The 18775-nt window shown below is 32.1% G+C and overlaps 2 protein-coding genes across 2 annotated transcripts; both read right to left on the bottom strand.

The window, feature by feature from the left end:
- Window positions 1–5363: 5363 nt before the first annotated feature.
- Window positions 5364–9632, bottom strand: LOC132727063 (uncharacterized). The gene is made up of 2 exons (XM_060712473.1): window positions 9607–9632; window positions 5364–6351 (listed from the first exon to the last, which is right to left on the bottom strand). Exons 1-2 carry the CDS (start codon window positions 9630–9632, stop codon window positions 5364–5366), a joined length of 1014 nt encoding a protein of 337 aa, XP_060568456.1.
- A 3855-nt stretch (window positions 9633–13487) lies between these two features.
- LOC132727062 (probable serine/threonine-protein kinase DDB_G0281745) lies at window positions 13488–18601 on the bottom strand. The gene is made up of 2 exons (XM_060712472.1): window positions 18571–18601; window positions 13488–17985 (listed from the first exon to the last, which is right to left on the bottom strand). Exons 1-2 carry the CDS (start codon window positions 18599–18601, stop codon window positions 16517–16519), a joined length of 1500 nt encoding a protein of 499 aa, XP_060568455.1. The 3' UTR covers window positions 13488–16516.
- Window positions 18602–18775: the final 174 nt, after the last annotated feature.

Raw genomic sequence — 18775 nt, 5'->3', positions numbered from 1 at the left:
TCAAATGTTCTTTAAAAATAATAAAAAATAATTAATAAAATAACAAAATAACAAGAATAGAAAATCACCACCATTCCGTTTTTATTGCCGATGAGTCTTCTTCTTAAAGTTACATACATGTAAGGTTAGGAATAAATTTAATCATACATTAAAGGTCACCGTATTCTCTTGGAAGCACCATTTGTGCCAATTTAAAACAAGAGGTACCTGTAAAAAATATACTCGGCCAAAATAAAACCGGTTCACTTGCAGGTGTTAGTTCTTACTTTTCCACGCAAAGTCATGTAGAAATATTAGCAGGCTTATAACAATGACGTAATTATTTCTTTTAGGGTTATTAATCTTGAAAAATGAAACACTTTAAGATGTATAAGATGTTTGTGTTTCTTAACAAACCTGTCGTGTTTCGGTATGTGAACTCAATTCTTAACAACAACATCTATGCAGTCGGTAAGGCAATTATTTTTTATAAACACTTGATTAATATAAACTAATATGAAAATTATAAACATTATATCAATTGAACACATCAATAATCATAAAATATATTTGACATTTATTAAACATCATATTAAAATCTGATATAATTCTCATTATTTTGGACAAAATTTAAACATTTAGATCTTGTGTAAAAAAGACTCTGTTAGTACTTACGTAAATTAAAGTGTTCGCTATAAAATATAATGAGATCCGAATGTAAGAAGTATTGTAAAACAGTATTTAATTATCTGAAGAATTTAACTAGGAAGTTAAAGAACTGTCCGTAACATTTTATTTTAGAACTATCCTTTAAATTTGATTTATTAATGGCATTAATACATTTACGTTGAGAACTATCCTTAACATTTTATTTTAGAATGGCCAAGGAAATTTCCAGATTTCATTTTGTGATTTTAAAATTACCAATGAAAACTCTTCTTATATTCAGTTCTTCCCTGTAAATTTTAAAAGAAGTCAAACTAAAAACAGACCGGCCTTGGGCAGGAAAAACGATCAAATTATACGCCTGAAACTACCATCGTTTTGAAATTTCACTTGTTTGCTGAAAAAAAAACACCTCTTTAAAAAAAACTCTTACCACGAGGTTCTTTTTTTAAATCCAAATATTTTTTTTCTGTTGCTTAAAATGCTGTTTGCTTTTCATTTACCTTTGTTTTGATATATATAAGTATATATTTTAATCTAATTTCCTGTTTTATAGAGCTTAAGTTCATTTTACAATTGCAACACACTTATTTACCATATTTTTTAATTTTTAAATTTAAGTCCACATTGAACAACTGAATGTCTAACCTCACTCACATGGTTTGGAACAATGTTCTATAGATTGAAAATTATTTATTATTAAATTATTAAATTATTTCTTTCATAATGTTCTTATGTTCATAGATACAAAAATGTCGATCGTATTTATGGGATATAACCGTTTTTTTTCCAGTTGTCTTTAATTTGAAGATATTACATAAAGAAAATAGCTAAAATCTAAATTAGCGTATGTATACACTCCCTTAAATAACTATTTGGTAGACCGCCGCCATATATATATTTATATAATATATGAAAAAAAAATTACTTATGGAGCTTAATACATGCTTTATAGAAAACATCACAGATGAAAAAGACTGAATGATATTTACTATATCAAAATATAATAACTTTATTCAGGAAATAGATATCGATTCGGAGTGCATTGTTGTAGAATAATGTACTGTTCGAGTTCAAATGCACAATAATATAGTCACAAAGGCCTATAGACCTGAGTGATTAATTATTGTCCAACAATATTGACCCTTTCGTAAAGGTTTTTTGAAGTATCTATCGAATATATTGTCAGTGAGATGTGCTGTGTATTGGTAAAGATGTCGGCTACCGATCTGAATACCTCTGGTTCGATTCCTTACCAACACCATTTTATGATTTTATTTCTTTTTGAATTTACTTGCAAGAAATAATTTGAAATCGTTTTACTACACCTGGTTTTAGGATAATTTACCCTTTTAGTAGTGTTTAAATACACAATCATTTTTTTTATATTTCATTTCAGTATCTTTCAACGGTTCTCTACGTGACATTGTGCAATCGTTTATGCGTAAGCATTTGTCAAAAATACCACACAACAAAAATGTTTGCAATAGTTTTAAGAGAATGGCAATTTTTAAATAAAGAAGAAGAAAAAAAACAAATACAAAAAACAAACAAACAAGGATTGGAATTCTTCAAGTGAAACTCTTTTACCGATTGCGCTAAAAGGGATTTTTAAGTCGGCAATTTAACAGTTTGATATCGACATTTATATATCAATTTACATGTACATCGTTACGTTTATCGTTACGTTTACGGAATTTACCGACTACTAGTTCAAATGCACGAGTGCCAGGTCATTGTTGTTGTACAACATAAAGCATTTGAACGTTAAATACTATGATGCAAGAAAAATATTTATTTTCTTTCTAACATGCTTAAAAAGGATAATTGATAAAAATATGTTAAACTACATCGGGCATAGAAAAAAAATTCCGTGACATCATTTGGTTTATTGACGACAAACATGTTGTATGTCTATATGATGTCAAATAATTATAATTAGGAATAACAGATGGTAGCGACGAGGAAAATAAGGAACTGTTAACAAAAGTGCCAACTTTTATTCAAAATTCATAAATAGTTTGAACTAAATTTTAATTTAAACTTAAACTGTTCCCTACATAAAATGCAACTTTGTCTTGTAAGGTGTATTCGGGCGCGCGAGTGAGAAATTATGGTATAAACACAAACTAGATGACTGTCTAGAAGATATTCTTGTCCTTTTTGTCAACTCAATCTTTTGCTTTCCTTTTATCAAGTATCACTTACATATTTTTAAATACCAAGCTTATAATTTAGCCGTAGAAACTGGACCTTTTTATTTCTTTGAATGGAAATAAAATTTTTTGTCAAGTATGTTAAAGTGGAAACATTGGACCTGAATATCATTTTTTACTGTTAGGTTCTGCATACTCTCAATAATGAATTAGTCATTGTTGATTAAAACATTACGGCCGATAATGCCCTTGTTAACTGTATGTCTTGACTACATTTAGTATGTTGTAAATGGTCAAAGATTTGCCAATAAATGAAATGAAAAGAAATGAAATGTTCACCGAGATAAAATGAATAAATAAAAAAGTTAACAAAAAATAAATAAATAAATAAATAAAAGAATGAATGAATGAATGAATGAATGAATGAATGAATGAATGAATGAATGAATGAATTAATTAATGAATGAAAACAAAAAAGAAAAAGACATCGATATTCATTTTAATTTCGGATACATTATTTTATTATCCAATGAAGATACCTTTCATTTTTATATGATATTATGCTCATTCTTTTTCATTGTCAAGTTGGGCTGAATTTCAAATGTTATGCTTATTCACTTTTTAAACCTCAGCTTTTAAACTAAATTTTAGTCCCATGTAGCCATGGAACATTACTTTGACTCAAAAGAATAATGACGTCGATCAATGAATATCATCTGCTTTTTATTTCCGTCAAATAAAAACATTTCATATCAACCTTTAAAATAACTACAAATAGAAATAGCTTCCAGAGAAATTCTTTAAATATGAGTAAAATTGTCTTGAAATACAATGACAGACCTATGGGCTATTGATAAATTACTACTGTCTTTTTCCTAAGAGGCAGAGAAAAATGATGTGAACAGTGAAGGTAGTAGCAATCGTAGCGTCCGTCGAACGAGTTTGATTCTGGTTGACACATTTGACAGTAAAACAATGTGGTAATTTTTTTAAGATAAATGAAATAATGTCTGACTGGATTTTGTCAAAACATTTACATGTATAATATCTATAACTGCTTTGTAAAAAAGTATCTTTTGTGTTAAGAATATCCTTTTTATCCAATGATGTCGTTATGCCTACGTATCAATTGACAGAATCCTAAAATGTATGTTTATTTTGTAGAATACAGTGGTCACAATAATCGTTCATTTTATCAAATAATTACTGGTAATAGCTATTAACTCTATGTAATTGTCGAGTGTTTGATATTCATTCATCAATTCAAAAGTGATTAACAAGTGATAAACAATTTGCAAGAATATTATCCGTCCATTGATCAATAAAACACCAATAACAAAAATTTTGAGAAATTAAAAAAAAGATAATCGGGGGCTTGTTGAGCCTTTAATACACTTTTCGTGATAATTTGATTTAAATTGTTTGTTTAAAAGTGAATTGGTCTATTAGAAGGTATGAAATAAACAAAATAATGACGTTGATACTGTATAGTACCAGACATAACAATAAATATGATATAATATATATTCATACAGAAGATAATAAAATGTTGTAGAATTCAATAACATTTTACATCATAAAAATGTTCATACTAAGTCACTTAGAAATTTGTCAACGCTTTATATTTAAAGAAAGTTTTAATATAAAATATGATACATTTTTATTGTTTTTATTTATGTCTAAACAATTTATGGAAATTGTACTCTTATAGACCAATCGACTTTAACACCCAAATAATTCTAAGAAAAATAGAAGAAAAATGTAATATAGAATATACAAAGAAAAAGAATAATTAAGAATAAATAAATAAGTATATAATTTTTATCTTTTATTATACCTCCATATTTTGTATTTTGTTATTCCCTTTAAATCACCATTTTATTCGGACCAGTGTGAACGATTCTGATACATATATGAATTAAAAATCCAGTGTTAACTACATCCTTGATCATGTGTTTATCAGCCGTCACACGTTAACACAAAAACGAGCTATAAACGTCTCTCCAGAATCCTACCACTTTATGAGTATTTATATACTCTCTCTCTGGAAAGTCCATATAAGAAAATACAATACCAAACATATCAACAGTCAAGTAAGGTAGAAACGCTATTGTGTAATTCTTGTAGCATAATTACTGTGCAATTTGTTAAGGTATTACTACAATGTACTAAGTAAAACTTGATGATCAATTTTAAATAGCATGTTAATTCATGCATTGTAGTGTATCAACATGAATTATTGTTATTTCATATTTTGACTGATTTTTAGAGGCATACACTGTAATCGTTAGATTTTTTACTACAACTATTAAATTTTGGCTTATTGTATGTAAATAAAGAAAATATTGATAATTTAAAGAAGAACATGTGTTCAAAAACGACTAATTTGGACATAAAATGTCAATCTGCTAAACTGTTTATCGCTTCCACACGCTACAAATTTTCAACAAAATTGTCCGTCTTTCAATCTGGACAAAACCCTTCATCTTTTTAGGGAAAATTAAAAAATATATATACTAACTGGAGAGTGCAGATCATGACAAGACAGCAGATATTTGCCGGTTAATACCGAGGTATGTCGCTGATATTGGTCTGTTGCGAGAGAAGATAGCTGATATTGGTCTGTTGCGTGGGTAGATTGCTGATATTGGTCTGTTGCGTGGGTAGATTGCTGATATTGGTTGTGCGAGAGAAGATAGCTGATATTGGTCTGTTGCGTGGGTAGATTGCTGATATTGGTCTGTTGCGTGGTAAGATTGCTGATATTGGTCTGTTGCGTGGGTAGATTGCTGATATTGGTCTGTTGCGTGGGTAGATTGCTGATATTGGTCTGTTGCGAGAGAAGATAGCTGATATTGGTCTGTTGCGTGGGTAGATCGCTGATATTTGTCTGTTGCGTGGGAAGATCGCTGATATTGGTCTGTTGCGTGGGTAGATCGCTGATATTTGTCTGTTGCGAGAGAAGATAGCTGATATTGGTCTGTTATGTGGGTAGATTGCTGATATTGGTCTGTTGCGAGAGAAGATAGCTGATATTGGTCTGTTGCGTGGGTAGATTGCTGATATTGGTCTGTTGCGTGGTAAGATTGCTGATATTGGTCTGTTGCGTGGTAAGATTGCTGATATTGGTCTGTTGCGTGGTAAGATTGCTGATATTGGTCTGTTGCGTAAGTAGATAGCTGATATTGGTCTGTTGCGAGAGAAGATAGCTGATATTGGTCTGTTGCGTGGTAAGATTGCTGATATTGGTCTGTTGCGTGGTAAGATTGCTGATATTGGTCTGTTGCGTGGGTAGATCGCTGATATTGGTCTGTTGCGAGAGAAGATACCTGATATTGGTCTGTTGCGTGGTAAGATTGCTGATATTGGTCTGTTGCGTGGTAAGATTGCTGATATTGGTCTGTTGCGTGGGTAGATCGCTGATATTGGTCTGTTGCGAGAGAAGATAGCTGATATTGGTCTGTTGCGTTGTAAGATTGCTGATATTGGTCTGTTGCGTGGTAAGATTGCTGATATTGGTCTGTTGCGTAAGTAGATAGCTGATATTGGTCTGTTGCAAGAGAAGATCGCTGATATTGGTCTGTTGCGAGAGAAGACAGCTGATATTGGTCTGTTGCGTGGGTAGATCGCTGATATTAGTCTGTTGCGTGGGTAGATCGCTGATATTGGTCTGTTGCGTGGCGAGATCGATGATATTGGTCTGGTATGTGAGTAGACCGTGATATTTGTCTGTTATGTGGTTAGATTGCTGATATTTGTCTGTTGCGTGGTTAGATTGCTGATATTGGTCTATACGTATGTAGATCGCGGATAGTGTGGTCTGTTAAATGTGTAGATCGATGATATTGGTTTGTTGCATGGGTAGATCGCTGATATTGGCATGTTGTGTGGATATATCACTGATATTGGTTTGTTGGGTGGGTAGATCTTTAATATTGGTCTTTTGCATGAGTAGATTAAGTCGCCGGACGGTAAAGATCTATTAAATGTTACCTTAAAGTCTTTCAAATTAGACGATATATTGCTTTTGGTTTGAAAAATTATAGGCTAAGTGAAAAGAAGTGTCGTATATATTCGTCACACCACCTTCTCTGTGCTCGACACTATGAATAACTATTAGAAATATTATACCAATATATTTGAAGTTATTGATGATTATTTATTACTTATCAAATTGCAATTAAAAACAAAACACTGGTATTTGACTAATTTTAAGACAATGTGTACAGAGCCTAGAATGAAATTTTGCTTTTTCTTTTATTATCTAGTACGATATTGTGGTAACACTCAATGTTTGATTTATTATCCATCGTTTTAACTGCAATAAAACTCTACGTAAACTTTGTCTTGATAGATAATGAAGTCGCTGCAAGAAGATGCCATAAATAATAAGAAAACTTTATCGTAATACATAACAAATTTGATCTAGGAGTATTTTTCATGTTTTATATAAATATGAAATACATAGAAGTTAGATAATGCAATTTTTACCAGCATGTTCTCAGATTAATACTATTTTTTTATGAAAAAGTTTAGAAATGTTTTTAAAAGTAAAACATTGTTAGGTGAACAGAAAGCAATTTGCACCATGCAAACGCCGTAAACAGTCCACGTAAATAACTAAAATGATGTCAAAATATGCAAAAAAAAAAAAAAAATGAAATCATTTTCGGTAATCATTGTGGCGCCGTTATATGTCACAACACCGCTAAATGTCGCATTTACCGCTAAATGTCGCACCATTGCCGCTAAATGTCGCAACCTCCGCTAAATGTCGCAAAATCATTTGCCGTTAAATGTCGCAATGTTAACGTTAAATGTCGCAACACTATCGTTAAATGTCGCAAGATGTTGAACTCGAGTTTTATATAAATCAGCGGATCTGTGGATTTTACAGATACAGCGAGTGTTGTATTCTTACGCATTTTACAAAACTTTTTCTTACTCATACTATGTTGTTATTGGTGGTGGTCGTGTTGGCGGCGGTGGCAGCGGCGGCGGCGGCAAAATTAAAACGCTTTTAAGGCAAAACTTAGAAGAATTAAAATTACCTCTTATGAAAAAGGTAACAGAAATATTTCATGGATTTTTTTGGTTGAAAATATGGAAAAATATACTGAAAAACATTACAAAAGGAAAAAAGATATTTCAGACGCATGTATAAGTTACGTGCCCCTGAGATTACCCCAAATAAGTGGCTTGCCCGGCTATAGGCTACACGTGAAAATCAAATAAAAAAACAAAAAAAAATATAGAATTCTATACCAGTCCTATCAATGAAATTGTCAGTGTCAGTTCTAGCTAGGCGCCGTTGAACGTTTTAATAGCCAGAGCAACAGAAATAAATTAGTGTAGATGTGATATATACGCGCTGCATTTTGAACAATCTTATGAATATTTTTTATTTTCTACTTTTGCAATCTGTTTTTTTTTGTTGTTGTTTTTTTCAATTTTGTTATTTTAGTCTGATGCTGATTTTTTAAAAAATAAGTCAGTGTTCATGTAATTTACTTTTTTTGTTCACATTTGTTACAATGTCACAAATGTGTTTCCTATTCTAATTAAAATCTGGGACCAAAATTTTATTATTGTTCCAGTTAAAATATACAAACCAGGGTATGAATTTTTTAAAACTAACGCAGAGATATAGATAAATCTACATCTCTAATAAACGTTATTGCTATGACGAAACTGGTAATATCTTTTTCTAAATTTATATACTATTGGATGCACGTTAACTTGTGTGCAAGATTTCAGATTATTCGCTCACTCTATTTTTCCAGTATAAGTGCAAAATGACCCAAAAATGAAAAGTGGTTAAACGCTTTTAAAACCCAAATCGGACAAGAATTACACATAATCGCGGATTTATATATTACATTGTAATTAAGATCCTTGACAAAATAGAATTTATATCGAAATCAAATCAGAGTACATATATTTATTATATACCTTTAAATGAAATATTGAGAAATATTGATGAAATAAAACGCTTATTTTCATTTTCGTACTTCACTGTAAAAAAGGATTTTAGTGAAACATATTTTCTGTGTATTCACTGGTGTCTTGCCGGACTTCTCTCTTTCAAATTTAAGGAATAGTTTTCTAAATTGTAATTTAAGAATAGAGACAAATGTATATAATAAACAGAAAATTCAAGTTTTTTCTATAAATACATGATTTATTTTCATATTGTGGCATGAAAATTATCACATTTCACTCGTGGATACCGCCACTCATGAAATATTTATTCTCATACCACTTGATGAAAATAAATCGTGTATTTACAGAAAAAACTTGAACATCCCCTATACATTTTAACATCTTTTGTATATTTGTCCTGCAGTTTATCTATGTACGAATTTATTTTTATGTGTTTAGGTTTTAGGACCTCAGTGAAGATCCTTTAATTAAATACCTTAACAAACTTATATATTATAAACCGTTTTTAACTTTAAGGTCCCAGCTTCTTTCAATATTTCATTTTGATACCACTTCCAATTGTTCTTGCGTCTTAATGCCCGAATGACGAATAAAAATTGTTTCGCGCATTTCACGTGATGGTGTGCCAACCACGTTAACTTTTTGGTCCTTCCGAATTATCCAGGCGGGGAACAATAGTTTCATATAAATACATAGCAAATTAAATCGTGTGACTGAAATGAGGTCGGAAAATGTTTTGCTGGCGTCTTTAACGGATTTGTATGGAAGCCCTGGAGGGACATTTTTTGTTATTTGTTATATGTTTTTAGTTATTTCTTATTTGTTACGAGTTATTAGTTATTTCTTATTTGTTACGACTTACACACGAGTTTCTCGACACTCGGCCATTTTGGCATGGATAGTGAAGACAGTGCACGTGGATTTAATCTTATTGGTGAATGTGGCTGTAACTGGAAATATTAGGTTTGTTAGATTTGGCTGTAACTGGAGATATTAGACTTGTTAAAATCCATCGTTTAATGTAACTGTAACTGGAGATATAAGACTTGTTAAAATTCATCTTTTAATTTGGCTGTAACTGGAAATATTAGGTTTGTTAGATTTGGCTGTAACTGGAGATATTAGACTTGTTAAAATCCATCGTTTAATGTAACTGTAACTGGAGATATAAGACTTGTTAAAATTCATCTTTTAATTTGGCTGTAACTGGAAATATTAGGTTTGTTAGATTTGGCTGTAACTGGAGATATTAGACTTGTTAAAATCCATCGTTTAATGTAACTGTAACTGGAGATATAAGACTTGTTAAAATTCATCTTTTAATTTGGCTGTAACTGGAAATATTAGGTTTGTTAGATTTGGCTGTAACTGGAGATATTAGACTTGTTAAAATCCATCGTTTAATGTAACTGTAACTGGAGATATAAGACTTGTTAAAATTCATCTTTTAATTTGGCTGTAACTGGAAATATTAGGTTTGTTAGATTTGGCTGTAACTGGAGATATTAGACTTGTTAAAATCCATCGTTTAATGTAACTGTAACTGGAGATATAAGTTCATAAGTTCATATAAAATTCATCTTTTAATTAATGCATTTGAAATGAAATAGAAGCTGAAAATGGTTAAATTTCTGCTAGCTATTTTCTTTACAGGGGTATTATATATATGCTGACAAAATGTATAGTTTGACAGTTCACAATCATGTTAGAAAAAATGTTTATAGTACATGTATGTTTATTTTCAGGGACTCGGAAAGACTTTGGTCAAGAAGTTGTCCACCTGAGTAGCCAAGATGCGGCTAAAGTAACTAGATTCAAATAATGGCTTACACCATTTTCAACACGTTGTTGCTATGTGCATGTTTAGTTTCTTGCGTAGAAACCATTGTGCCGTCAAATATTCCACATTTTGAAAATGGTCTTACCAGAAATGAGCTCATTAAAATATACTTTTTGGAAGGACTCTGAAATAGTCCTTTTTTTGTTCTGCTACCACAAAATTAAAATAAGCGTTCGTCAATTAAAGCGTGTTTTACGAAGTTTAAATCTAAGAAGACGCCCTACTCTATACTCGCCGGTGCATAATATTATAAATATGATAAAAGAGGAGATGCGGGTTAGTGGGGAGTGTATAGGTTATAGATCAATGTGGAAAAGGCTCATGAAGGATCATGGTGTGGTCATTAAAAGAAACGAAGTTATGCAAATAATGAGGCATCTAAACCCAAATGCAACGGAACAACGAAAAGCACATAAGTTAAAACGAAGGATATATTCGGTCAGAGGACCTAATTACGTATGGCATATTGACGGGTACGACAAATTAAAACCGTTTGGTTTCTGTATTCATGGATGCATCGATGGTTAAAGTCGACGAATAATGTGGCTTGAAGTAGCATCTAGCAATAACGACCCAGCAGTTATCGCAAAATATTATCTTGATTGTTTAAAACACTTTCAACTGGCTCCCAGAATTTTAAGGGCTGATAACGGGACAGAGAACAGCAGGGTGAGTTTTCTGCAACCGCTTTTAATATCATTTGACACAGTATGGGGGGGGATTAAATTTTTATGTATAGAAAACACGCAAACCAAAGATAAAAAGTTTAAATCGAAGCTTGGGTTTTATTGTAATTTTCAAAGACTATGGGATTCAGGATTTTTTGATATTTAAAACTGGTGTAAAAAAATCAGAGATTTTTTTTTTTGAGCCTTACAAACGGGTTTGGGTTAAATTGCTCAAAATTGGGAATTCTCACGAATCCACTCAAAAATTTCCGACTCCTCGGGAAGCCCGATTTATTTTTTTTCTAAATATAAGGTACACTTTTAAAAAATACTGAATCCAGATGATGTAAACATGTGCATTCAGTTGTACGGAAAAGAAAAAGAAACATGCAGTGCAAAATTTAAAGAAATAATCAACATTATAAAACCTGGTGTACGAGTTCCTGTCCACCCATACGAGGCATTGCTGCTTTTATTGAGCTAAATGATATTTTGGAAACATATCTATCATAGACAATTTCGTTCAAAATTGTTAGTCATTTAAGTCAATACATATATGAGCATCAACTTACTTCCTTTATAACCGACTTTGATTTTATTCATACCATGATATTATTCCAATCATTAAGTATAGATATGCCTTAACTGACTTAGAATGTCTGGTCACAGATTAGAATGGAAACAATCGTTGGACATTACTACATGTAACACTATGTCTGAAGTTAATCTTCAGCTTTGCAATAGTTTAAATGGGTTTCAGTTTATTCTAGAAAGCCATTTTTCACAATTAATTAAGTTTAAAACGCTTAAAAAGCACTACTTAAAAAGACTGAACATCCCTTAATTTATAGATTTTTTACGTCTCAAACAATAGTTTATTTTTCATAATAAGAAAAAAAACGACGTGTTTTACTCCAGGCAATAAATTAAATAAATTCAACATACATCCTATGTGTTTTTCTTATTTTAAACTGAAAAATAACAGTCTTTACAATAACTTACATAAGATATTAAATATTATAGATTAAGCATTGTGAAAATAATTATTCAGTAAAATAAAAATGTCACTTATTTTTTTCTGCTTTGTGTATTTAAAATCATGTCAGCAATCGGAATTCATCAATCATGTTCTGTTAATATAGTACAATATTATACCTCATTTGCATACGCTCTTCTATATTTAATATGACGTCATTCGGTCCATAAACCGCATACAGACCGGGGGCGGTCCATAATTCGTATATGGACTGGATGACGTCACATTAAATCTTAAAGTTCGGGTTATCTTTGCCTGTTTAATTTGATTAACAGAAATTGAATAACAAAAGAAGAGCATGATTTTGCTGCATCGCTTGAAAATAATAATTCCGACTAGGGTTTGAAATATTTCACACACTGAACAAATAAATTATTATTTGAAAGTAAATTATAGTAAAAATGTCAGCAACAAAAGAGATGAAAGGATTTAGATTCGGTATAATATAACAAATAAAACAAGACCTTTTATTTACTTAAATGTCAACATTGTCGATTTTTTAAATGTGTATCGATTACTAGTATTGATCGACAAAAAAACATCGATATTGTTTCTATTGATGACATATACTGTATAGGTATATATTATATTTGTTTTTCAATAATAATATTCAAATGAGTCCAAAGTTAAGTATGTTGATTATCAATTTATGTAGATCTATACCTTGTTTAATTTATCTGTAAGAAAGACATCACTTACAAAAATCAATAAATATTCTGTGTATTATTTCTTGTACATAAAAATAGTTCTCTGCTTTTGATCAGAAAGACAGCATGTCTTAAGGTTAGAGCTATTGACAGTATATATGGCACAGATCTTAGAGCTTTCACTGATTTAGTTTTAAATGCTTAAAAAAGGGTTCGCTGAACACATCAACTTACATATATTATTTAGTTCCTTAGTTACCGACTGGAAACCATTTGGTCAACGGACCGAAGTACCGTCAAACGGACAAATGCAAAGCAATAAACACCAACTTCTTTGAAAGGGGGGGGGGGCATAACTAGTCAAGACGGATATTATACCATATCCCATTGGCAATTTTTTGTCGAAATAAATCTTATTTGATTGACGAAAAAGAAACTAATCGTGTCACAAGAGGCAATGCCCTTTCCAGCCAGTGTACCAGAAGAAATAGCCACCATGACTTTGGTCAAGACGGGGAATCTAAATACCTGGTCAAGATAAGAAAACAACTGTTGAGGTACTTGATACATTTATTGACGTATAGAACATACATTGCATCACATAAATGATAGATTGTTGTGTAAAGTTTTTTCTTTTCCCAGCACCAATAGGGTTTTTATAATAGTGAAAAATTGACACTTTACATTCTGCAAGAAATATATAAAGTCATGACCATGGGCAGGCCACAAACGTATAGCCATCAGACAATGACAATTCACAATGATTTTCAAGTCTAATCCAAAAGTAAAAATCAGTAACTAAATTATTGTAAACCCTTCAACTCTCTATACAAGTTTTACTTGATACTGAGACAGATTAGTGATGATTTATTTCGAACAACTCAGTACATTATGAAGAACACTCATAGACTGAAACAGTTAATTTGTTTCAAACCAATGTCTTGTTCAAACTAAAGTACACACATTACAATATGTTGACTTTGTGACTTACTTCTTATCAGATGAAAAGCACAGAATTGCTCACTAAAGTCTTGTCATCATTATACTTTTTATAATTAACTAGAAATATGTACATAAGACACAGATGTCACAACTCATCTTTACATAGTTTTTGAATCCAACTGAAATAGTTTTTCTTTAATTCACTAAGTTTTACTAAAGCTGGGGAAAATGTGACCTCTAGAGCAATTTTCTAAGCATTTGATACCATGACTTAGTTGTTGTACTTTTTATGAGGAGGTAGTTAAATAGAAAGATTTCACGAAGTCAAAGTTTCTAACCTAATAACATTAACCGTTTGTCAAACACGTGACTTATGTGTATAAACAAATTACGTGTATTCCTTTGACTTAGGCATTAACCTAATGTGTGCAGAAATGAATTCTTCACCAACAATTATTCACTTAGATGAACACACATCTAATTAAGCCTTGTTAAGATCTGAATAGGAATATTGTTTTGTTGTACTTGACCTTATAACCTAGTTTTTGATGTGACCCGAATTCAAACTCGCCAAAGGTCTTCTGGCAATAAAATTTAAAAAAACTGTAGTAAAAAAGAGTAAAATATGCCCGCTTAAGAGTAAGCAAACTTAGAAGTGTATGCCAGACATGAAATCTAAACAAGAGCCACCGCTGGGAGGAGGAAACCCTTGACTTTTTTTACTTTTTCTAGTAGCAAACAAATGGTTTAAACAAATCTTAAAAAAGAATAAACAAATCTTAAATAAGAAAAAAAAGTAAGTTTTTCCTTTATAGAAATTTCAATAGAACTGTCTAGTCACACTTGTTGTTTTGTCCAAATATAAATCTTTTCCATTAACAAAGGAAAAATGTAAGAAAATATCAGCAAAATTCAATCATTTAATGGTCAAGGTCATTTAAAGTTCAAGGTCATATCTACATTACTCAACATCTCTGTTTGGTTTATAAGTGTTATTTTGTCCAGGTATGAATCAAATCTGTACAAAAAAAATAACAAAATTATGACAATATTCAATAATTTGACATTGACTGTCAAGATCATTAAAAGCTCAATGTCAAGGTCAGTTCCACCTTTAAGACATTGTCCAAAAAGGTTGTTTAATCCATTCATTAATTACATGTACCATGTATGACATTGAAGGTCTAAGTCATTTATAAATGAAGGTCAAGTTCAGTCTGGTCTACTTGAAGGTCTTAGCAAAAGGGTTGTTGTGGTCTAGTATGAAGATAATACACTAAGAACTTAAGAGTATAAATGTTCAAAAAAAAGTAATATTTATTAAACATTAAAAACTTTCACAAATAGCAATGGTTCAAATGGCATATAGCTTTTCCTACCAATAAAAATGTATGTGCTTGCATGAAAAGGTCAAACTAAAGATAACAAACAATTTTCAAAGTATTGCAAACAATACTAAAGTTCCCTACCAGCTAGAACCCCACAATACATTTGTCAGGAACATTCTGAAGGGCCTCGGCACTTTAATAATGCCATTGTCGAAGACATATTCATTCTTAAAGGTTTGTATGTATCATCCTTATGTGGTAAATATCCCTGCATAGTAAGAAAATTATGTTTATATCACAGATAATTAAAAAGATCAGAACTGTTGATGTATATGAACCTTGCCATTATGATGTAGGTGATGATAGGAAACATATAAAGTTTGAAGTAGATTCATTAAGGGGAGTAAATCTTATAATTTTGGTGCTAGAGTTGTGAACCTTGAGATGCATAATCTCCATAATGCAATCTATTTATATTTTAAGTTTCAAAAAAAATATTTTCAGTACTTTTGCATTAGCACAAGTATTGTTATATTTACCAAATTTTAAGTCTATTTGTTGCCATATCAATCAAATTCAACATAGGAAGACATAAAAAAGAGATTTACATAATCTACAGACTATCATCTACCTGTATTTTAGGTTTCTTAAAAATATTGTCCATACTTTTTGCGTTATCTAGCAATCCAGTTTTTGTTATATTTGCCTTATTTTAATTCTATTGTTGCCATAGCAACAAAATTTTTCAAGACATGCATAACCTCCAGTCTGCCATCTACCCATATTTCAAGTTTCATAAAAAAAAATGAGTTTTTTTTCAGTTATCATGGGATTAAGTTTTGTGAATAGACGGACAGACAGACGAACGGAGGGTAAACCTAAAGTCTCCTCCGGTTAAACCAGTAGGGGACTAAAAAAAGAACAAAAATATTAATATATGTACACATAGTTGATGTGCTGTTTCAGAATTATTAATTTTGAAACATACATCAACTCCAAGAACATAATAGTTTTCCTAACTTCACAGAAAAAGAATGTTTTATCAACAAAGCAAAGAAAATTCTCACAGAAACACAGTTTTTTTGTCTATAACATATTTCTTTCATGACTGTTGATTTGTATTAATGAAATTTCTCTTCAGTGAATTGTAATCTAAATTTTCAAATGACATTTCTTTTACATGTAAATACAATTATGTACAATGTACATCATTTGCTCTGTAAAATATTCTTCAGACTTAGGAGAATTTTAAAAATGATATATCCTCTCCTTTTATAACCACTATCACTGAATCAGTTTTCAGCTAACTAATTAGCGGACTCCTACAAAACCATGAAAACAGTTCACTATTTGAATAGCACGAGGTCTTTCACAATCATTATAGCTCAATCCCTTATTCAGAAGGTTGTAGATTTTACTCTCAACATTTTCATTGTAAGTATCAGCCAGGGCTGCTAGTACTTCTAACCCATCTGGTTTGGCTTGCAGTTTCATCTTATTCATTATATACATCACTGGTTCATCAGAAGTGTTCCAGACAGGCAGTTCATTAAATATTTCCACAAGAGTACAAGCAAGACTCCAAATGTCTGTCATTTCATTTGCACTTTGCCTGTTAAGAAGAATCTCTGGTGCCTGATATGCAGGAGTTCCTGGCTGTAAGCAAACACCAGCCATAGTTGTGGTAACAGTGTTCATTGTCTTGAGCTTGCTAATACCCATATCACATAACTTCACTACACCAAAATTGTTTGCAACAAGTATATTTTCAGGCTTTATATCCCTATGTATGATCATTGGGTTTTGCGCATGTAAGTATGCAATAGCTTGGGATACCATTAAAGAAACATTTAATTTCACAGACATGTTCATACACATTGCATCATTACCAAAAAGACAATTGTCTAAAGTAAGGCCATCAATAAGTTCTGAAATCAAATATAATCGATCCTTTTCCAAAGCAAATGCCATCAGCATAACAATATTAGGATGCCTAAGTTGTGAATGGACACAAAGTTCACGATCAACTAGTGGTTTTGCAACCTTAATTCTCTTGATCCTGATTTCTTTTATGGCCACTTTAGTGCCTATCCATAACCCTTTATATACTATGCCAAATCCACCTCTTCCAATTTCTTCACCTAAGTTGACATCAGCTAAGTTAACCTTTGGTACTGTACAAGAGAGTGTATCAAATGCCTGTGGTAACTGAGTACTTGGCTGTTGCAAAGAGGTCTTTGTATCTGACTGAGTGCATGCCTGTGACTGAGAGTTGAAAGTCTGTATCTCGGAGGTGAATGTCTGTGACTGAGAAATGAATGTTTGTGGCTGTGTGATGAAAGTCTGTGGCCATGTGATGAAATTCTGTGGTTGAGAGGTGAAAGTCTGTGGCTGAGAGGTGAATGTCTGTGTCTGAGAGCTGAAAGTCTGTGGCTGAGGGCTGGAAGTCTGTGGTTGAGAGGTGAATGTCTGTGGCTGAGGGCTGGAAGTCTGTGGCTGAGAGGTGAATGTCTGTGGCTGAGAGGTGAAAGTCTGTGGATGAGAGGTGAAAGTCTGTGGCCATGTGATGAAATTCTGTGGCTGAGAGGTGAATGTCTGTGGCTGAGAGGTGATTGTTTGTGGCTGAGAGCTGAAAGTCTGTGGCTGAGAGGTGAAAGTCTGTGACTGAGAGGTGAATGTCTGTGGCTGAGGGCTGGAAGTCTGTGGCTGAGAGGTGAATGTCTGTGGCTGAGGGCCTGGAAGTTCTGTGTGGATTTGAGAGGTACAACGTGCTGTGGTTGCTGATGATGGTGTGATATAGATTCATCGGATAGTTCTGAGAGTTGTGAGCAGTCGTGTGGATCTGAAGACGGTGTGTGAGTCTGTTGCATAGAGAGAGAATATAGATCTTTGGCTGAGAGGTGAATGTCTGTGGCTGAGAGGTGAACAAGTTATGCTATTTAACAGACATTGTAGTAATGCATTTTTATTCCAATATTCATTATAGTGTTAAAGTTGTATTATGTATCTTTTTGATGAGCAGGTTTAATTCTTCCGAACATTATCCAAATATTCGTACCCAAGTGTTAATGTGTCATCTACATGTAAAATTTATATGTGAGAACAACTGATAATTATTATTACGTAATGAGAGCAAGATGATGTGAATCTGTAATGTGAAAACCGAGTGTTTTATATTTGCTACTTATTAAGAATCTCTCTGTCTGTAGAATTCTATGTTATAATTTTACAGGGATTTTATAATCTTCTACAGTAGATGACGTAGATGAAACACCACATCCTCGATTTGTTCTGTAGCAGTATTATAGTGTTGATTACATGTAGTAAGCTGATGAGCAGGTTTTAACATCTTGAATGAACATTACCAAATTTCAGTTGTTGATGACGTCGACCCATTACTATTGAATTACAACAGCCGGCCAGGTGGACTGGCTTAGACAAATGGTTACGTTCTGTAGAGAAAAGATTAGCAGAAGGTGACGATCTCAAGTGCGATTTCAACAGTGGTATGAAAGGTCCAATATAAAGATCTTTTAGTCATCGATGGAGAGTAAAATCAGTTTAGCTTAG

Source organism: Ruditapes philippinarum, unplaced genomic scaffold, assembly GCF_026571515.1.
Source record: "Ruditapes philippinarum isolate M1 unplaced genomic scaffold, ASM2657151v2 ctg123_1_1_1_1, whole genome shotgun sequence".
NCBI classification, from domain to species: Eukaryota; Metazoa; Mollusca; class Bivalvia; order Venerida; family Veneridae; genus Ruditapes; species Ruditapes philippinarum.
This window is presented reverse-complemented; position numbering and strand designations above follow the sequence as displayed.